Source organism: Chaetura pelagica, unplaced genomic scaffold (assembly GCF_000747805.2).
Source record: "Chaetura pelagica isolate M959 unplaced genomic scaffold, ChaPel_1.0 scaffold251, whole genome shotgun sequence".
In the NCBI taxonomy this organism is placed as follows: Eukaryota; Metazoa; Chordata; class Aves; order Apodiformes; family Apodidae; genus Chaetura; species Chaetura pelagica.
The window spans coordinates 606,316-627,958 of NW_009952271.1; the positions used below are offsets into that span (position 1 = coordinate 606,316).

The 21,643-nt window shown below is 47.2% G+C and overlaps 1 protein-coding gene across 1 annotated transcript; it reads right to left on the reverse strand.

Moving 5' to 3' along the window:
- Nucleotides 1–5,943: 5,943 nt before the first annotated feature.
- On the reverse strand, nucleotides 5,944–17,551 carry SGMS1 (sphingomyelin synthase 1). Its single transcript, XM_010007767.1, has 5 exons — nucleotides 16,879–17,551; nucleotides 11,689–11,806; nucleotides 8,584–8,737; nucleotides 7,441–7,607; nucleotides 5,944–6,205 (listed from the first exon to the last, which is right to left on the reverse strand). Exons 1-5 carry the CDS (start codon nucleotides 17,499–17,501, stop codon nucleotides 6,026–6,028), a joined length of 1,242 nt encoding a protein of 413 aa, XP_010006069.1. The 5' UTR covers nucleotides 17,502–17,551; the 3' UTR covers nucleotides 5,944–6,025.
- Nucleotides 17,552–21,643: the final 4,092 nt, after the last annotated feature.

Consider the following 21,643-nt stretch of genomic DNA (forward strand, 5'->3'; position numbering starts at 1 on the left):
TGCCAGGACAAAGAGTTGTCCTGCTCACAGACCTGCTCATTAACCACCAGTGATCGAGATCAGGAACTCTGCAAAATCCAGAGCCACAAATCATCCTCTTTCCCATGACCAAGAGTCCTCCAACTTCTTCTCATTTTGGGCTAAACAAGACTAAAGAAAGTTCTATTTATGATATTTATCCCACCCAAAAATGGCTCCTCCCTCCCACACGGGACCCACTTGTGCCCTTCCCAGATACATCCAGAACCTGCAAACAGCACCAGTTTGTCACTCCCAACATGGCCCAAAGGCTGCAGAGCACTTTGGGACAGGCCAGCAAAGCTCTTGAAAACCAACTTGGTTTGATGCCACCACCCAACTGCCTGTAGCAGAAAATGGAAGCAACCACCATCTCAACCAAGGTGTGACATTCGTACGGACCAAAGATGTTCACCAAAGCCTGGGATCCTGGCTGTGAGGAGGGAAGAGCAACTCAGATGATGTTGGTTATTTAATCAAGAGTGGCCAAAGTCCCCTCGACACGGCTGCATGAGGATCCTGATGGCAGGAGCTCAGGTTTCTGCACGGAGCTGTCAGCAAAAAGCTTCTCAGGCTTCAACAAGGACACACCAACAGGTGATCCAGGCTGCACCATGTGGGATTTTCATTCCACCTTCCCTGGTCAAAACACACGTCTGCTCCAAGCAGCAGCAGCAGGTAGCTCTGCTGGGGAAGGGCTGAAGTCCTGGACATAATGGCCACACTGGAGCAGAGCCTTGTGACCAGGCTGGCACGTGGTGGTACCTGTCACTAGGCTGCCCCAGAAGTACCAGGGCGCAGCACACGAGCTCTCTCCAGCTCTCTCCTTGGTTGCCCAACATCTGGGACGTGCAGTGATTTCCTTCTGGAGCAACTTCTGCCTTCAATACCAGGGCTGGGAGTGACAGGGTGAGTGGGAATGGTTTCAAGCTGCAAGAGGGGAGATTTAGGTGAGACATGAGGAGGAAATTCTTTGCCATGTGGGTGGTGAGACACTGAAACAGGTTGCCAAGGGAAGCTGTGGCTGCCCCATTCCTGGCAGTGTTGAAGGGCAGGTTGGACGGGGCTTGGAGCAGCCTGGGCTGGTGGGAGGTGTCCCTGCCCATGCAGGGAGGTTGGAACTGAATGGTCTTTAAGGTCCCTTCCAAGCCAAACCAGTCTGGGATTCTGGGATTTTTCACCAACCTGCAGGATGGTCACAAGGCAGCTGGATGCATTTGGAAGCACTTGTTGGAAAAAAAACACAGTGGTGACACCAACATCCCCACTGGCACCCAAACCAGCCCTCATCTGCAGGCCCTGGATGGATGTTTTGCTCCAGCACTTGCAGCCCCATGGGCCCTTCCCTGGGATGCATCAGAGCCCAGGGAAAGCACCACCTGAGGAAGAGCCAAGAGGCACATGTAAAGCAGAGATGCCCTGGCACTAGGAAACACTTTTCATCCTCCAGGCCTGGAGATCAAAAAAAGCCATGCAGAATTGGGCAGATCCCACCTAAGCCAGTTCCTCATGGTTTTTTGTGGGCAAAAATTGAGCAGAAAATGAACAAGCTGGGCTGCTTTATCACCTCCCATGCCTACGTGCCTGGCAACAGCAACCACCAGCCCTTGAGCTGCTGCTGCTGAAAACCACCTGCAGGCAAGTCGGGGGATTCTTGGCTGCTCCCAAACCTTGCTCCAGATGTGCTTGTTTGTGTAAACAAGGTTGCAGGATGGATGTAGAGGGTGTCGTGTCCAAATCCTGGTGCTCTCCACCATTCCCTGCCAAGCCTACAGAGCACGTGGGTCACCAGGAGCAGAAATGACCTTCAGGGGATGTGCCAGGACTGGAAAATCCATGTCCATTTTATACATGGAAAACGTGTGGAGCTGGTGGGTTACAGGGGAGGTGCCTGGGAACACCACACTGCACCACATGGAGGATTCATCTCTGCTTTGGTGGACTGGCTCTGGCTGAGCAAATGGTCAAACAGAAGCCACAAATCCTTCCAGAGAACATTTGCTGCTGCCACTGGATGAGTGAGATGGGGAGAGTTGCCCAAACAGAGCTCAAGGCAGGGTGTCTTCAGGGAGTGCTCTGGTTTTTCACTTGTGCCCTGTGACAAGACAATGGCCAATGGATTCAAACTCCAGCACGGGAAGTTCCACCTCAACATAAGGAGAAACTTCTTTGCTGTGAGGGTGACAGAGCCCTGGGACAGGCTGCCCAGAGAGGCTGTGGAGTCTCCTTCTCTGGAGACTTTCCAGACCTGTCTGGATGCCTTTCTGAGTGACCTGCCCTAGATTTGGTCCTGCTCTGTCAGGGGGGTTGGAGTTGATGATCTCCTGGGGTCCCTTCCAACCCAATATCCTGTGATTCTGTGATTACCCAGCACCTGAAGGAGAAGCCAAAGGGACAACTGAGCTGTCCCCTGAATAGCAGCAGGAGGTGGGGGGGCATTGATGGGGGTTAGTGGCTCTTTTTAGAGTACAGAAAAGCAACAAGATCATTGCCCTTGCTCAGCCTGTGCTCCTCAAAAACCTCCACCCCTGGACCTCTTCAAGCTTTCTCCACCTGTAAGGACCAAAGGTTAAACCAAGATGCATCTTAGCAACACGGGCACTCATTGAAGTCCACCCTCCCAGAAAGATTTTGCTTTCCATTTCCAGAACTCTTCACCAATTGCCAGGTCCTTCTCCATCTGCAGCTGCCCACTGCCAGCCTTAGCTGGTGGAGATCCCTCTTTTCAATTTTAGCCACCTGGAACCTGCACTGGACAAGGTGTTAAGGTTTACCCCCTTCCACACTCGAACCAGGTGGTTCTGCCTTCAAATCTGCCTTCCCACAGGTGCCCTAGGACTCAAGTACTCAATGTTCAAGTCAAGAGCAGATGGTTTTACTGGCACAAGGTGGGAAGAACACTTAGCTCTCCAACCAAGGTAGGACACCACCAGACTGCATCTCTTACACTGACTTCCTTGCTCCACACTGGCACAAATTTGCTGCCCCCACCTCACTGGTGGTAAAGGTCCATGTGTGCCCAAGCAGCACAAGCTTCACCGCCCAAGGCACTCATGTGCCAGTGTCCCAGGGTGAGGGGACAACACACTTGCTGTTGGAACAGAATTGCCCCCTGGAAGCTGCCCAAGGATCCCACCCCAGGAATACAAAGTTCAAGGGGCAAACGTGGGTGCTAGAAGTCTTCAGGAGGCCACCACCACCTCCGTTGGCTATGCTTCTCCAGAAAGCTAAGGCAGAAGGATCACCACAGACGTGCCACACCTGAGTGGCCTGGGGGACATGCAGCCAGTTCCTTGATGGTGGGCAATCTGGGAATGCTAAATGATGAGCAGTCACACTCCATACCCCGATCCCCACAGCCTTAGCACCACCTTAAGCCACCACCCACCTCAAAAAGCTGCTGAGCAGACCCTCAAGGGGCAGGAGGAGAAGGCAGAGCAAGTGCCACAATCCAGAGTCGCCTCCAGTGCACGACAGTTGTCCCAGACCTGCTCCCTTGATTCCCACCTACACACCAGGCAGCAGCCAGAGCAACTTGCCCCGTAGGGTTATTGGTGAAGGCAGCAAAGCTCCACCCAAGCACAGCCCTGCTGTGGACCTAGAGGAAACCACGCTGAGCACGATGCAGTAAAGTCAGACACTACAAAGCAGGATTCAGCAGATCTCAATTTAATGGCATGTGCAGAAATCCATACATTTCCTGATGTCAGTGATGGTTCTGATGTGCATGATGTGCCAGGCCTTGAAAAATCTACTTGGTCATTGATCTCTGGGAGGGTGAGTTCTCTCCAGCAATCATCTGGGGAGGAGCTTTTCTTCTGAAAATTGATTTTCAACCCCAAAGTTGCAACAAGACCACTGTGAATGGAAGTCAGAGCCCAGAACTCAAAGCCAGTTCTGCAAAGTTTTGTCAAGATACAAAGAAATCCCCTCCTTGCATAGGGAGAAAGGGAACTGGTAAGAAGTTGGTCTGATTCAGCACCCGAAGCAACAGCCAGGCAGAAGTAACACCCCATCAGTTCAGCACAGCAGTTCTTGGCCAAGGCTGAGGAACAGGGCAGAGAAGTAGAGCCAAACCATCCCCAGCAAGCAGAAGGAACGACCCTGTCACCACCAGGTCACTCACAGACATCTCACTTTTTGCCTTGTTCAAGTGCCAGGCCTGACAGATCCTGGGGCTCTGTAGCCTCCAACGTGCTCCATCCCAGCAGGTTTTGGTGGTAGATGTTTCAAGGCCTGGTGATGGCTCCCAGGAAAGCTTCTTCCAGCCTCCCCCAGCTCCCAAAGCCCAGCATCTATTGCATAGCATTTCTTTAAGGCACTAGGTTTGCCCACCTCAAGCAGCCCTTCAAAATTAATGCAGTTTCCATCCGGTCCAAATTCCTCTGGCCTACAAGTGCAATAATTTACACAGCGACTGAAAAGCAAGGGTTGCAAAAGGACAAACCCAGCTCTCCATTCCTGACCCTCAAGAAGATAAAAGGAAACTACATGTTTTTCCAAAGCCTTTTTATTTTCCTTCACCGTCGTCATTTTTACAAATACAAATACCACCTGGTGAATACACCAAAAAAAATAAAATAAAATAAAAGCCCTACAAACTCTGCTTCACGTAAAATACAGAATGTATATATATATATTTATATATATTTTTTCTCTTCATTCTTAGGAAAAAAAAACAAAACCCAAACAAAAAAACAACAAACTCTTTTGCTCTGCACATTGGCACGTTTGGGAGAGAACACCTCCCCAAACATAACAGTGTGAAATTTAAGAGTCACATGCAGCTTCTGCACAAACAGTTGCAAGAAATAGGTTTATCTTTGTTGTTCTCCAACAACATTTCCATAGGGGATGGAGAAACCATTTGTAGTTCACTCCATGATCATCTGTAAAACTCTTTAAAAAAAAAAAAACAACAAACAGGAATTCATGGCCATTTTTCTTTTTAAAACACAACTACCAAGTAGAGAATAAAGTGAAACCTTTTAGTGTGACCCGCCCACAATGTGTGAGCAAGGTTGGACCCTTTCATCTGGTTCCCCCCCTGGCAATTTCCACATTATAAGCAAATTTCCAGTTTAATTTAGCTATAAATGCAAAAAATTAGTAATTATACAGTATATATAATTCTGCTTTCATGGAATACTTTATTTTAAATAAAAACATTTAAGACTGCCTACTGACCATACAATCAAGACAAGAAAGGCACTAGAAACATAGACAAATCTCTCTCTCCCAAGAAGCTTTTTCTTTAAATTTTAACTCTCTATTCTCTGACATGTAAAAATCTCTCTCTTTTTTTTTTAAATTTAATTTTCATACACATCTTGAAAAATAAAGTTAGGAAATACTTAGAAAATCACTTTACAACTTTTTTTTTTCTTCTTTTTTTTTTAATGTTTTTTTTGCACTTTTTTGGACACAGTCACTGCAGATTCTACAAAAATCAAGATCACCAAAACCTTCCTGTGTCTCTCACTCGTCACGGGGTGCAACAGGTAGAAAGATTTCTCCACTGTTACCCAAGGCAGGTATTTAGAAACCTTCATAGAGTCATTTGCTAGAAAATGGCTTAGAGCCCAATCTTTGGGGCAAGAGATACGAAAAGTATGTTTTCCCAAGAAAATAATAGGCTTTATTCCCAGATGTGACTGGAAAGACCAGGAACTTAGGATTAGAAAAGTTTTCATTTCTGCTGTCGCATCAAATAGAAAGGAACATGGGGATGAGGTGACTGCAAATCCCAAATCTACTACCCAGAAATGTGTAACAGTGCATGACAAGTTCCACTCTCTTTATTCTTGTCCAACGCGGGTCCTTTGGAGAGGAAAAAAAGATCACAGTGCTTACCAGGTAACTGAACAGGTTAATTCAGGGAGCTGTTAAGAGGAAGGGTTAAGGAGGGGTTGGTTTTGTGGGTTGGTTTTTTTTTATGGCATCTTCTCTTCTGGAGTTCTTAGCACTTGGGACAGGTCCTTTCCCCTCGCTGTCCCCGGACACACCGCTATGTGTCACCCAGCAGGCGGCTGTACTTCACCTGCCTGCCCCGGTGCAGCACCGGCCAGGGGAAGGGCCAGTAGTAGGAACGAGGTACGATTCCTTGGACATTCTTTTCAAAGTACTGGAAGGGCTTGTACCACCAGACCCTTGCAAGGAGGTTTGTTTGGGAAGCTTCTTTTAGCACCTGCGGAAAGATCATCAGAAACGGGAGAGAATTAACAGGGGAGCAGGGCACAGCCTCCCGGCACGGCTCTGGCTGCTGGGGTGCCTTGCTCACAGCTGCTTCCCCACATCTCCCAGGATCCAGAAACCCCTCCCAGGATCCAGAAACACCTCCCAAACAGGTCTGCATGGACCAAGATGAGGAGACAAGCTGCTTTTCCACAGCCTCCCTTGCACACACCAAATGCTGCTCCTGAGTGAGACTCACCCTCGTTTCCCAGTCCTTGGCTGTTCAATGGACCCAGAGGAACAGGAGGAGTGGCCCAAAAAGATCAGTCTCTCCTTTGGGAATGACAAAAACCCAATCCAAAACACCTCTTATACTACTTTGGAGATACCTCAGCAATGTCAACTCATCCGTTATTGATCTAACCCACTGGTAGGAAAGTAAGAATCTCAGAATCACCGAGGTGTTCTGGTTGGAAAAGACCTTTAAGATCATCAAGTGCAACCATAACCCATCTACCAACCCAACTCCACCAAGTCCAAGAAATACAAGACGTCATTTAGACTTCATTTGACCTCTGAAGCCTTTACTGCTGCTCTCTGGTTGAGTGTTACTAACCATGCTTGGCCACTGCCCATCCTGTGCTGCCTTTCCTCCTCAGCAACTCCTTCTTCCCAGGATTTTCCCCACCCCATTTTTCACACCACCCCAGACAGAGACCTTAGGACAGGAGCAGCCTCTTCTCTACTCTAATCTATCCTCCAAACAGAAAACATTTCCCTTGGTTTGGGAACATATCTTGGAACTTAGAAACACTTTGAAAAACTGGTTCAGCTTTAGTGAGGCCTCATCTACACAAGCCACAGAATACAATGAAAACCCAGCTGACTTCAACAACAACAACAAAAACCCAACAAGGCAAAAAAATCCACAACTAAATGGCTTGTTCCACTAGTACAAAAATGGACAATTGGCCGAAAATCAGGTGGACTTCAAAAATTGAGGTTAAACAGTGGAAGCAGCGTGGGCAAACCTTCTAGATGTGTGGTCAAGACATGCTGAACCCAACCCTTGGCACCTTTTTCTCTCCTGCAAATCCATGTGAGGGGGGAAGAGAGTGAGGGTCCACAAGACATAGGTCACTCCACTGCTACTCCTGCAGGAAGGCTCAAGGCAAAGCCTGGATGTTTTTCCACCACCACACTACAGTGAGTGAAGCCACATGGGTCCAAAGACTGGGAGAAACTCACTTGCTGGTTGGCCATTGTGTGGTACCACCAGAAAAGTCTTGTAGTGATGTAGTAAGCCACCACCACGTCCACAGTGTAGTGGTCATGAGCAAGGAGGATGCAGAACATCCCAACCATGCTGAGTGCCCAGCAAAACCAATGATACCACCAGAGTCGCCGAGGGGAATCTGGAAAAAAGCACAATCAGGTATTATTTCAAAAGTGTAACTTATAATTGTACTCAGAGTTAATCAGATCCTTGGAAAACAGAAAGGTTGGCAAATGTTTGGAAAACAAGCCCATAATGATAGAGTTTGCCCTGGTCAGTAAAATTCACTCATTTGTATTTCAATATTCATTCTACATAGATGGCAACCCATTCCTCTGGCCTTTTGGAAAAGATAAATGCACGGGGCCACGAAGGTGATCTGACAGATGGAGCAGCTCTGCTCTGGAGCCAGGCTGGGAGAGTTGGGGTGTTCAGCCTGGAGAAGAGAAGGCTTCAGGGAGACCTGAGAGCACCTTCCAGTGCCTGAAGGGGCTTCAGGAAAGCTGGGGAGGGACTTGGGACAAGGGCAGGGAGGGATGGGACAAGGAGGAAAATGCTTCCTATGAGGGTGGTGAGACCCTGGCCCAGGTTGCCCAGAGAAGCTGTGGCTGCCCCATCCCTAGCAGTGTTGAAGGGCAGGTTGGATGGGGCTTGGAGCAACCTGGGCTGGTGGGAGGTGTCCCTGCTCATGCAGGGGGTTGGGACTAGATGATCTTTAAGGTCCCTTCCAACCCAAATCAGTCCGGGATTTGATGATTCTATATATTAAGGCCTGACTGTTACAAAATGAGCAACCCAGCACTCAGCATCACATCCATCTGTCTCTAGATTAGGAGACACAGTAGAAATACCCTTTGTTGTCAGGGTGTAATAAAGGTATCAATTAAATTCTAAACAAACTTTTTTTAAAAAATAAAATGCTTAATTTAGACACCTACATGGTAAAAGTGTTTCATTTTGTCTCCAAAGTCTTCTTTTTCAGTAAGCCCCATGTCTCTGAAGTTCTATTCTTTTAATGAATTAAAGAAGGGAGCATTTTTTACTTTAATGGTGTTTCCTGATCAGGAACTGAGGAAGGACTGACCCCCCAGGGGACTCCCCAGGCAGGGACTTACACTCTCTGATAAACAAGTAGGTGAGCGTGAGGATGACGGTGTGCCCGCTGTACAGGTAGTCACCACACATGTTGTGGGACCCTGTGATGGACAATCCTCCCCCAGCAATCAACTTCATTATCCTTCGCAGGTGAGATTCCCAGTCTCCAAAAAGCTGGTGGGAGAGTAAAACACATAAAAAGCTCAGTGAAACATCAGCCTTGACCTGAGTTCTTAGCAGTGCTGTTTAGCCAGCAACCTTCTGTTCTCTCTTTTTGCTTTGGGACACAAGAGCCACCAGGTCACCCAGAGCCTTCCCCAACAGCCACCAGCACATTTCTAGAGGAAAAACAGACTAATGCTTACACCATATTTACTGGGATACATAATGGGAACATTTCTATAAAAACCTCACATCTATACACTGAAGTTCAGAATAACGACCCTCGGAAACTCTATGACTTCTCTAACAGTCTCCAAAATCCAGCTTCACCAATAAAAAGGAATGACAAATCCTTCCAGCTATGCCTGGGATGTTGTCATCTCCTCTGAACAGCTGGTTATCCTTCTGTTCCAGAGGCAATGCACTCCACAATAAATCAAGCTTCATTTAATTCACACAGGCTCTACAGAAGATAATCCAATAGAAAAGAGGATGAAGTGCCCAAGCTCCATGGCCAGCTGCCCAAACCCAGATTCAAGGCACAGAACAAACTATCTAGCTCCAAACTCCATGGTCTTCCACTGCCCGCCTTGGAAAGGCTTCAAAAGTCCTTTATTTCCACTTCATGTTTCCAAAGAAACATCCATGGTGATTGTCAGAGTGTGGTGCCAAACTTCTCTGCCAGCTTTAACATGCACCATCCATCATCAGGGACCTTCCTCCATGCCTGATGGTTTGGCTCTGACCCACCTCCAACCCACCATGGGCTCTCAGAGGGTATTTCTGAAAAAGAAAAAACCCAACAAAACAACTTCCATTTGCCTTAGGAAAGCCAAATGGAAGCAAACCAAGTCCTTCTGGTGAGGGCTTCCTCCCCCCGCAAGGTGACCAAAGGGCAGCTGGCACTGTCCCAAGAGTTTCCTTTTGCTGCTCCCAGATCTAAAACAAGCCCAAGTGCTAAACAAATCCCCAAAGGAAATGTAAGTGGTGAGACAAGCACCAAGAGGACGTACTCAGAACCTCCAGGACCCAGTGGGAAGCACGAACCACCTGAATTCAAAGGACCAACGCGGTCAATGCACATAACTACATGTGAGCTGCAGCCTTACCTCATCTTATGAGGGTTTAAAATCCATGGTAACCATTCAACATTCAGAAGGAAACACAGATGCACCTGGCTGGCCAACATAGATGTGTTTTTCTTTCATTTTAAAGTTCAGTCTTGCTTTAAGAAGTGGAAATTATTAACTTCTGACATATTTAAGCCGGGTCTTTGCCTCAATTAAATGTTTCCTGCTTACAGATCTTTGCAAACCATTAAAAGGAGCCCCAAAGCCCAATCTTCACAATCATATCTAACTCAAGAAGGTGTTGAGAGGTTAATTTTTTCCCCAGCAGTGTATTTACAGCTTCCATGAAAGCCCAGCTAATCCTTAGTCTTACCAGGGCAGCAGAGGAGCCCAGCATGGGCTTGTCTTTACTTGAGCAATGCGACGGATTCGCCAATGCTGCAAATGCCCCAACCTGGCAGATTTCCTCCTTTCAGCCCAGAAATACTTGTGCTGACTGATCAAACACAATGTTGGCTCCTCTCCACAGAAGATCTCAGTCCCTCCAGAAGCCACCCATGGCTTGGCACACACTCTGCCTTGTCCAACAGCTGGTGCAGCACCCTCGCTGGCTTCATTTCCCTGAGGAACCAAAGTGTCTGGGCTTTGTATGGACCAGCAATCCTCATCAAAATACGTCTACCAAATCCCATCAGGATTTTACTACCTGCAACCTAGCTCATGGCTGTGCACACAAAGCTGTTGGACTGTGCATGTAGTAGATATTTTACAAACATTACTTTTTTTACACCCCTTCTCCTGCTTAATTAGAGCTGCAGCAGATAAAACCTCAGGTGGGGCATGGAGATGGACCACTATGGAGAAAGAGCAGGTGTGTCTAATGGATATATAGACATGGACATAAGACAAGGGGGAATGGTTTTAAACGGGAAGAGGGGAAATTTAGATTAGACATTAGGAGGAAACTCTTCACCATGAGGGTGGTGACACCCTGGCCCAGGCTGCCCAGGGAAGCTGTGGCTGCCCCATCCCTGGAAGTGTTGAAGGGCAGGTTGGATGGAGCAGCCTGGCCTGGAGGAAGGTGTCCCTGCCCATGCAGGGGGTCAGAACTAGATGGTCTTTAAGGCCCCTTCCAACCCAAACCATTCCCTGATTGTAGATGCACCTTGTTCCTCACCACAATGTCCAGTCTGTCTTAGTCTGCATTTCACTCCCACAAACAGCACCTTGCACTAAGGACCAGGCTTACACCAATCCTGGTGTGACGTGAGATAGGTGCAACACCACCATCCCCGTCCCACCTCCACGAATTACCTTTCAAGGCTGAATACAAGGGTCTTGGTCAAGCACCCCTGTCTCCATAGCTTGGTTTCCAGCCACACGTTTCACAATTGCTGGATTGGAGAGGAGGTGGCAAGACCTTCTACTAACACAACTGCAAAATTGCACAGAGGGATGAAGGGTTGCAAAGGAAAGTTTCACCAGTCTTGGAAAAATCAACTTGGGGCCATTTTCAACTACAAACCATAGCTGGATTTGATGCACTCAAATGTTTAGAAATAAATGAGTCACACGTGGCACTTCTGCAGCTCCCACACCTTTGTCTGCTTTGGTGGAGACAGAAAAATGCTGATTGTGCAAATCAGTTGAAAATGCTACAGAAATTGCCTAGATTAGCACTTGGGAAAGGGTGGGAAGGGCTACAGTGCCCCAAAGCAACTGTCAACACCCTCACCCAGAGAGAAGCTAATGAGCTGCAGGACATCTCCACCATGCCAAGCTGGTATTTTCAAATGAGCAATTAATTATTGAGAAACAACAACTTTGGTAGACAGCAGAACAGGGGGAGAACATACAGACTAAACTCAGAAAGCGCAATCAGCAGAAGTTTACCTTTGGAGAGCACTTGAAATGCATGCCAGGTACTGGGAGTGTAGTCACATACATGGTGATACAGCGGTACAGGTACAGTGTGCCAACGATACAGAAAAACCTTCTGCTAATTATAGACCTGGAAGATAAAAATAAAAATAGGAAAACACCCAAGGAGATCAACTCAAGGCAAATAAAATACACAAAGGTAAATAAACTACCAACTGTTCTCTTCTTGGGGCTTTTGAAACCCATCACATGATCAGCTTACACCTGAGAATACTGAATGACTTTACAAATGTTCCCACACTTGATAGGTCAGGAACACAAAAGCAACTCAGTTAACTAACAGCATCCAGGAAGGTGATTACAGGAAATAATCAGGATTAGAATACAAAAGCCTGTGCAGATCTAGTGTTGGAGACATTACACGGGATTTCAGGCCCTCATCCCTCTGTTAGCTTTCAGCGATCCCTAATTTCCCACTCTAGGCAGGGGGTGGAGGCACAATATTTTCATTATGAGATGAAAAGGAGTAAGTTTATTTCAGCTGACACACACATTTAGGAATTACAAAGGGCTGCTTGAGAAGAAAGAGCTTGTATGACCCAAAGGAGAGAGAACACATCTTTCCTGAACAGCATCTGGACAGGCTGGAGAATTGGGCAGAGAAGAACCTCATGAGGTTCAACAAGGGCAAGTGTAGGGTCCTGCACCTGGGAAGAAAGAACCCCAAGCAGCTCAAGGTGAGGGGTGGATCTGCTGGAAGGCAGTTTGTAGGAAAAGGATCTTGGAATCCTGATAAGACAGGAAATGATCCATGTACCAGCAGTGTGCCCTTGCTGCCAGGAAGGCCAATGGAATCCTAGGGTGCATAAAGAAGAGTGGCCAGTAGGTCCAGGGAGGTCATTCTCCCCCTCTGCTCTGCCCTGGTGAGGCCACAGCTGGAATTCTGCATCCAGTTCTGGGCTCCACAGTTGAAGAGAAACAGGGAACTGCTGGAGAGAGTCCAGAGGAGGGTGATGAAGATGGTTGGGGGATTGAAGCATCTCCCTGATGAGGAAAGGCTGAGAGAGCTGGGGCTGTTCAGCCTGGAGAGGAGAAGGCTGAGGGGAGACCTTATCAATGCCTACACGTATCTCAGGGTGGGTGCAGGGGGGATGGAGCCCCACTCTGCTCAGTAGTGCCCAGGGACAGGACGAGGGGCAATGGGCACAAGCTGGAACATGGGAAGTGCTGCTGAAATACGAGTAAAAACTTCATTACAGTGAGGGTGACAGAGCCCTGGGGCAGGCTGCCAAGGGAGGTTTTGGAGTCTCCTTCTCTGAGATATTCAAGACCCACCTGGATACAGTCCTGTGTGAAGGGCTCTGGGTGATCCTGCTTCACTGGGAGAGTTTGACTAGAAGATCTCTAGAGGTCCTTCCCAACTCCAGCAATTTTATTTGCTCCCTTTTAAAAAACTAGTAATTCTACCAAGCTGAGCTCTTTCAAAGCTCAAACTTGGCCATCTTTTTGTTTTTACTATCTGGTGGCAGTTATTAAACTGCAGGGCTCCACTCTGGGAGGGGCAGGACTTTGCAGAGCCAGATCAGTAACAACTTGAATGTCTTAATTTATCAGAAAAGCTTTAACCAGCACAATGCAAATGCATTTTGCACTCAGGCACTCACTGCTACTGAAACACAGGGTGTCCTGGTTTTCCTTCACCTTCCTGGTGTAAACATGGACAGAGCTGCAAGTGAAAAGTTATTCATTCAGGCAGCTCCATGGACTGAACTGGGGGCAGTGGTTTTCCTCTACATTTTATATGGATAATTTTTTCCCTCATTGTGATCCAATGAAGATCTCACACTTGTGCCTGGTTTTATAACCAGACATGAACTTGCTTTCCTTTATAACCTGGCACAAAAAGAGGATTGGGAATGAGAGCCCAAGCAGCACCGTATTTCAAGAGAGAAGAAGCAGCAGTGTTGTAACAAGCACTGGAAGTTTTTTTAAAATTAAAATTACCTAGGAACGTCCTTGATTTAGCCAGATTTGGCATCTTTTAGCTTAGGAAAAGCTTCGTCCAAGTGCTGTGTACCAGAACATAAAAAAAGTAAAGCCTCATATTTTCCCTTCTCAAAAGACTGTGTGTGATGATGAGCCAGGTAGCAAGAACAAACTTGAAGCTTACCACTGGCCAAGACAACTTTTATGACATCTCCCCAGACCTCAGCAGACATGGGCATGCTGCTGTTTCAGTCCCATGAGTGTGCCAGCTGAATCAGATGTCAAGCATGGCCAAACACCAGCACTATTCTTCTCCCAAAACATCTGGGAATGCTTCCTAGATAAGTTAGTTCGGCCTTGTCTGGACTCCTCACGATCTCTGTGGTATTTGTGGAATGAGACTTGTCCACCCTGGAGTCCCCAGCTAACACCTGCACACCCGCCCTGCCCCTGCTTACTGATGAGAAACTAACCCAATGCTATGGAGAGTGTTCTGGATGTTCAAAAAAAGCTGTCCCTGATGTCCTCACACCAAATCTAGTGCCTTGTCCTGAAGCCAATCAGCAACTCCATTCTCTACCAGCAGGTAAAATTAACCTTTGGGCAATAAAGCATTACCAGTGGCCAAGGGAAACCCTGCACTGTTGTTAGTTGGACAGACACACCATTCTCTTTGGTTTTGGCCCCAACTTTGCAGTCCGATGAAGACACGTAGGTGCTATTCAACATTATCATGCAATCCCTGGCCTAAACGAGGAAGATCTGAGTGATCAGTATGATGAATGACACATGCCTATTGTCCTTCATGACTTGGGAGAACAGCAGGCTCAGCTTGTATTCAATCAGGTTATTGGCAAATGAAGAATCTGGTAGGATAAGAAATAGGAATTTCACTGCTTGGTAAAGAAAAGTTTCCAGAAGTCCAAAACTATGAAGCTCTCCCTTTCTGTCAAAGGTTCAACCTAGTCACTGGCTGCAGTTCAGCTCCCAGGTAACAATGCTGCTGGTTCACCAGTGACCCTAAACTTGCACTTGGAGACATCTGTGAGTGGTATCTCTATCATCTGAGTAGGTGAGGAACCATGTCTCATCCTGCCCAGCAACCATCTGCCTTCCAGTCTTCAGATCTCAAACGCAGTGTGGCAGTGGCCCTGACACCATCAGAGGTCAGGAAAGTGAGGCTTAATTTCCCTCTCATTATTTTTTAATTAGGTTTCAAAGGAAGGTGACAACCCAGACCACAGAAGTGATTCAGCTTTTTACATCACTCAGCGGTTCACCATCCTAACCCATGAGAACGAGGTCCTCCAGATGGAGCCACCTCACTCACAGTGTTCCCACGGGCACCTTTCCTGCTCTTCCCTTTCTGCTGCTTACCAAGAGCTTGGATCTCTTGGACTTTGATACCTCTGTTCATTGACATGGAAGACAACCTTTGGTCTCTGAATCATCAGGTGACCAGTACAACACACTGACCAGCTATTCTAGGGCTGGTTCTGCGAAAAGAAAGCTCTGTGACTCCCTGACATCCTCCCCTAACACCAGAAAGAGCTCTCTTAAAAACAAGTTAAAAACAAACACCTCAAAACAAACAGGGTGGGGGAATCTCCACCTCCATCACCCATACCAACCCATGTCTCACTGCTTTGAAATCTCGAAGGAACTTAGGGATTCTGTTGGTCTTAATCTCTAGACTCTTGCGCACTTCCACCAGAGCCAGAAACAAAACAAGAGGCCATGCTGGTGTAAATCCTTCCTCCTGTACATATTTGTACGTAATAAATAAGGCAACTCCACAGCTTTTTATGGTCCTAGAAGAACAATAAATTAACTGTTCTAGAAACATTCCTTTAAGGAATGCCACCTCTGTCAAAGTGCACAAGGATTTTAAAATACCACCTGGTAAAACACATTAAGTAGCATCGAGCAGCAGCAAAGATGAATAAACCATCATCTTGGTTTTGGGGGCTACTGAAATATTTGTCACATTCCCATGGAAATTCACAGCTGTACTGCACGAGGATATCCTGCCCCAGCTTTGCAACTTACTCTTTGCAAGAACTTGAACCTCATAAAGCTGGTGAATCACACCCTTACTTTAAATTTTAATGCTTTGCTCCACCATAAGGACAAGTGATCCAACGGTCTCTTGGTTTATTTCTTTTGAAAAGGGAAATCTTTCATTCTAAGGTCATTACGAGTCCTGTGAACTGAAGGATCTTGTATTTCACACAAAGGGGCCCAAATTATTTTCCTTCCTCAGCTTCCTACATAGGAGTCACAAAAAAAAAGAGTCAGAGGTAAAGAATGAGATGCTGTGTTAGCAGAGGAGACCCTCTTTGGGCTGGACAGCTGTGGGGACATGCCTGTGCCTGGTTTCTGAAAGGAGAGGTGATCTGACACCTCCTGTGTGTAGAGCCACTTTGAACACTTCATTCCCAGCCATGGCAGCACAACTCAAACCCTTCTGGCACTGGTGGTGAGGCAGCCAAAGGTGGGGGATTTACAACAGTATAAGTGCTCTAAATGAAGCATTTGCACCCAACCCACTGTGGAGAGGGGAAGTGGTAGGTTACTTCCCGTGGCATGCAAATACACCCTTGCCATTCTGACCAGCATGAGCAAGGAGGCAGACAACCACTGAGATCTTGCAAATTCCTTGCATATCCATGCTTTGCAGATGTTATGGTCAGCTTTTGACAGACTGTGTTTGACATGATCTGTCTCGTCTAACACTGAGCAGAAAACGAACCCTTTTTCATAGAGCACTGAGTGCACGGACTAAACCACCACCTGTTGGTTCTGTTCAAAAGCATCACAACCTGAGGGTAGGTCTTTAGACCAGGCAACCCAGAGAGACACTAAATCAGCTCCATGTTGGCACCAGGATGACCTGTGCTCCCTCTCAACAGACAGGACAACCAACTGAGTTAAGACCATCCAACTCATGGCTTTTCACACACAGAAAGGATTCCAGTTAATTGTGCAGGTGAAGACAACCAGGGCTGTTTTTCTTTGGTAGAAGGTGGACTCAAGCATCTCTCTTTTGCACAAGCAGCCCACACAAGCTGCAGTTTTGCCTACAATACCTTCTTCAGCTGGGGAAACCAAAATCAGAAGGATCCCAAAAGATCTTAATTTTCTTTGCAACCAGCAAACCAGCCAGTAGATTGACGTCCAAGCACTGCCACCCACTTTTGCAATGGTTTCACTTACTTGTATTTTAAGAGCAGCCACTGAACAAACCACAGTCCTACAAGGATCATGCCGTTGATTTCACAGATAGAAAAAGCCCATTGCACCCGATCAAAGCGATCAAAAAATGCATCTGGTAGGGGAGGCTGCACCTCCTTGGGAGGCACTCGTTCGTGAACGACTGATATAGTCACTGTGGTAAAGACGAAACAAAAAAGTGCATAAATAAAAGCCAGGAAAGTCTTGCCCCACTCCATAGGGTACTGTGAGCGCTCTGGCTCTGGCATGGGGATCTTTATCATCTCCTTCTTATACCCATTAGGCGTTCCGTTCAGCTTCAGTTTGCTGCCGAAGCCGTTCTCACGGGGGGTTTTGCTCCCACCGACGCGGACGTGCCCATTGACGTGCCCGTTTTTGTGAGCCTCCATGTGGTCAGCCATTTTCAAAGTTTCAATCATGTGCAAGAGCCTCTGGCCACTGTCAGAAGACACCCGGGAGAGAGGAGTCTTCTTAAAATCCTCCTCCGTGAGGTTGATCAGATCCCGCCCGGTGAAGCCCTTCAGCGGCTCACAATACTCCGGAACGGCGTTTTCCATCAGCCAGTTTGTCACCTCCTCGGGTGACCACAACACCACTTCTTTCATCTCGCCAGGCAGCCAGGGCACAGTCTGACCTGGGTTTTAAATTGGGCAGCAGTCACTGCAGCTCCAGCGTGGTGGAAAGCTCCTCCTTGGCTTCATTTTGTCCGAGGAATTGGCTTGGTGAGAGGCAAGTTCCTGTCCCCAACTGTCCGGCAGTAGCACCCAGGCGCTGTGGTGAGCGCAGGACAGGCCTCACATCATATTCGTGTCGGCATCCTTCGTCCTGGGGAGGAGACAAAACCAAAGCAGTCGTTAGGATGGCAGTTACCAACAGTTTGCAATTCATGCTTGAAGGCAAAATTACTGCCAAGGAGCAGTTAAGGACTCCAGCATGGAAAAGATGAACGGATTGGAGGTCCAGCTTTGCACACACAGCACAGTCCTTTCCCAGTTTGCTACTAATTTTCTCAAGGGTTTTAAAAGTTTTTTGTTAAAAAGTACAATTGGGGGCTACAGCAAACTAGGGAGGAACTTCTGAAAGGGCATGGAGTAAGAGGACAAGGGGTAATGGCTTTAAAATGAAAGAGAAGAGATTTAGGTTAGACATTAAGAAGAAATTCTTCACTCAGTGCGGTGAGACTGGTCCAGGTTGCCCAGGGAAGCTGTGGCTGCCCCATCCCAGGCAGTGTTGAATGGGGCTTGGAGCAACGTGGGCTGGTGGGAGGTGTCCCATGCAGGGGGGTTGGAACCTGATAATCTTTAAGGTCCTTTCCAACCCAAACCATTCTGTGAATCTGTGAAAACTATCACCTTGCAGCAGTGGGAAGGACTCCTTCTCTACTACTGTACAGCTCTGGTCCCCCAACTCCTAATCTCAAACTCAAAATCCTAATACTAATGGATTTAAGGATATATACACAGCAAAAGTTTAGTGTTACTTATGTCACAAACCTTCTCTCCTCCTTACAGCCTGGTAACTTAACTAGGCATACACCTAGTTACTGAATAGGAAGCCTGGTTTTTGTTCTGTAAGAAAAAATTATCTAGTGTACCAGAGTAAAACACAAGAAGTTCTATAGACAATAAAGGTTATATTCATTGTGCCGAAGCACCAGCAGGAAAATCAATTCCCAGACAAGTTAGCCTGAAAACAAACTGAAACTTTTATAGAATCACAGAATATTAGGGGTTGGAAGGGACCCTCTGCCAGAGCAGGACCAAAAAACTACACACAACTAAGGCAGATCATTCAGGCATCCAGACAGGTCTTGAAAGGTCCACAGCCTCTCTCGGCAGCCTGTCTCAGGGCTCTGGAATCCTCACAGTAAAGAAGTTCTTCCTCATATTGAGGTGGAACTTCCTGGGCTCCAGTTTGAATCCATTGCCCCTCGTCCTGTCACAGGCACCACTGAACAGAGAGTGGCCCATTCCTGACATCCACCTTACAGATATTTATAGACATTAATCAGGTCCCCTCTCAGTCTTCTCCTCTCTAGACTAAACAGCCCCAGGTCTCTCAGCCTTTCCTCCTCAGGCAGGTGTTCCAGTCCCTTCATCATCCTTGTAGCCTCTGCTGGATTCTCTCCAGTATATCCCTGTTCCTCTTGAACTGGGGAGCCCAGAACTGGACACAACACTCCAAGTGAGGTCTCACTAGGGTGGAGTAGAGTGGAAGGAGAACCTCCCTCCATCTGCTGGACACACTCCTCCTGATGCACCCCAAGATACCATTGGCCTTCTTGGCCACAAGGGCACATTGCTGTCCCATGGAGAACTTGTCTACCAGGACTCCAAGGTCCTTCTCCACCGAGCTGCTCTCTAGCACATCACCTCCTGGCCTGTCCTGGTGCATTTGGTTGTTCCTGCCCAGGTTTGCAGGACTCCAGTAGATGTTTAGCAGCTCCTCAATGTAAATTATAGAATTGCCATGGTATTCTGCTACAATTCAAATAGATGTTTGTCATCAGCTAAAAAAGGAACCAGTAGAAAAACAAAAGCAAAAATTAAAAAAAAAAAAAAAGAGGGGAGGGGGTGGTAACTACCTAACTTATACACCCAATTCATTACAAAAATAGCTTAGAAAGCTTAGAGAAGCTGATCACTTCAAATACACAAATTCCAGGAAACCAGATATTACTTGCTAGAACCTCTTCCTGCATGAGGTGGCCATCAGCAAACTCCCAGGTTTGAGAGGTTTATTCAATGAACAGTTAAAAAATAGTCCTCCCCAGAGCAAGGAGAGAAAAACCAGTGGGAACCTTGATCTCCTGCCACCATGGACTTGGTCCATGGGATGCAGCATCAAAAACCACAAAGTAACCTAAAGAAAAGTAACAGCACGAGGGGAAAAAAAAAAAAAACCACTTGATCTTTTCAGAAGTTGTATCATTCCTTTATTCCTTAAAGAATATTTTTAGGTTACAAGATGTTTGCGTTTCACTGCAGGGAGCAACGTTGACACTGAGGAAAACCAAAATAATCTACACTTTTGGCACGACTTGACTAGAAGTGGCTAGAACAGACACTGAGCTGTTCTCCTAAACATGTTCTCACAAAATGTGATCATGCCACACAAATATATTTTTTGACTTGTTACCTCTAAACTGAGTGAGAAACACAAGGTGCAGCTTCTCCATGGAATTAAATACAATTGAGAAAAGAAAAAGGACTGGCAGGACTTTGCTTACACCACTTATCACCTGCTGGGGAGGCTGTGCACACACATGTATCCAAATCCATGGAGCAAAGCTGGATCACAGAACCACAGAATTATCTGAGTTGGAAGGGACCTCTAAAGGTCACCTAGTCCAGCCCCCCTGCAGTGAGCAGGTACATCTTTAACTAGATCAGTTTGCTCAGAGCTTTGTCAAGCCTGACCTTGAATGTCTCCTGGGATGGGGCCTCCACCAACTCTCTGGGCAACCTGTTCAAGTGACCCACCACCCTCACTGTAAAGAATTTCTTCCTAATGTCTCATCTAAATCTATTCTCCTCTAGTTTAAGACCATTCCCCCTTGTCCCATCACAACAGTCCCTGCCCAGCTTTCCTGTGGGCCCCAAATTATGAAGACGAATACTCCTGTTTTAAAACAGAAGAGAGGATACAGCTCTATTTTCTTCTTGCTTTTTTTCAGTGGGTAGTGAGGAGGGCTTTTAGCCAGGGATTGCTTCATTATCCATGCAAATGTGTATTTAATTACACAGCCATGAACATGTTAAGAAAAGGATGCACGATAACCCACAAGACTCCTACCAGACTCTGCAGGAAAGTAGCTTGGCTCTCCAGCATGCTGGCCTCCTCTGTGCTCTCATGACCACAGGGCACCTGAACTGCTGGGGCTGCCACCAGCTGCAGGACAAGGCACAAGCATGAGCCCTGCACCCTTAAGCCATGCTGGGGAGAGTCAGTGTTACCAGAAGTTCTGGGAAGATGCTTTGCCCCCAAGGTGGCCTTAAGGGCAATGCCAGCCTTGAGCTACCTCACCTCCTGACTTATGCGTGTGGCAGGACTTGCTGCAGACCAAGGAGATGGAAACACCACCTCCCTTTTCATGGCCACAATATTTCAGCCTCAAGTGAGTCACAACTCAGGGAATCAGTGTCTGAGGGAGGGAAAATGAACACACACTTCAACACTTGTCCCAGGGTCAAAACTCAGTGTTGCAGCACCAGAAACTGCACAGCAGTCTCAACTAACACCAACTGACTTCTCAGCAGGCTTGCTGCTCCTGAGGGCAGCACCTTGCCATCTTGCCAAAGCCCAAGTTACTTAGTTTTTCATCCTGTTACAGCCCCCGGGCTCTTGGCCTGCAGCAGGATCTCATCTTCCCATGCCACAGAACAGCTACCTCGGCTGCCTCTCCCATTTGCCCCTCCCAAATCCAGCGTGAACTGGGGGTTGTCAGAGCACTCTCTACACCACAAGGTGGGGCAAGATTAAACCTTTTCAATTTTCAGCGCTGGAGGGACTGAACCACAGTTTCACAAACCACTCAGGAAGGAGGGAAGTGGACCTTTAACCCTTCTCCGCCTGACACACCAGCCTTGCTGCCCAGCCCCTGACAACACACCCCAGGCCTCCTGTGTGCTGAAGAATTCAGGATCCAACAAAAAAACAAACAAACCCACAACAGTGCAAAGGGAGGCATCCATCACTGCTCAGGAGTTCTAATTAGATCTCCTTGCTTACCAGGCACATCCATCTC

What these genes read in the sequence shown, in the direction of transcription:
- SGMS1 (XM_010007767.1), bottom strand. Translation starts at nt 17,501, where the DNA reads ATGAAAGAAGTGGTGTTGTGGTCACCCGAGGAGGTGACAAACTGGCTG. An exon ending in ATTTCAAGTGCTCTCCAAAG is followed by an intron (nt 8,738 to 11,688) that starts GTAAACTTCTGC and finishes CTCTCCCACCAG; the next exon opens with CTTTTTGGAGACTGGGAATC. An exon ending in CTACTTGTTTATCAGAGAGT is followed by an intron (nt 7,608 to 8,583) that starts GTAAGTCCCTGC and finishes GCTTTTTTCCAG; the next exon opens with ATTCCCCTCGGCGACTCTGG.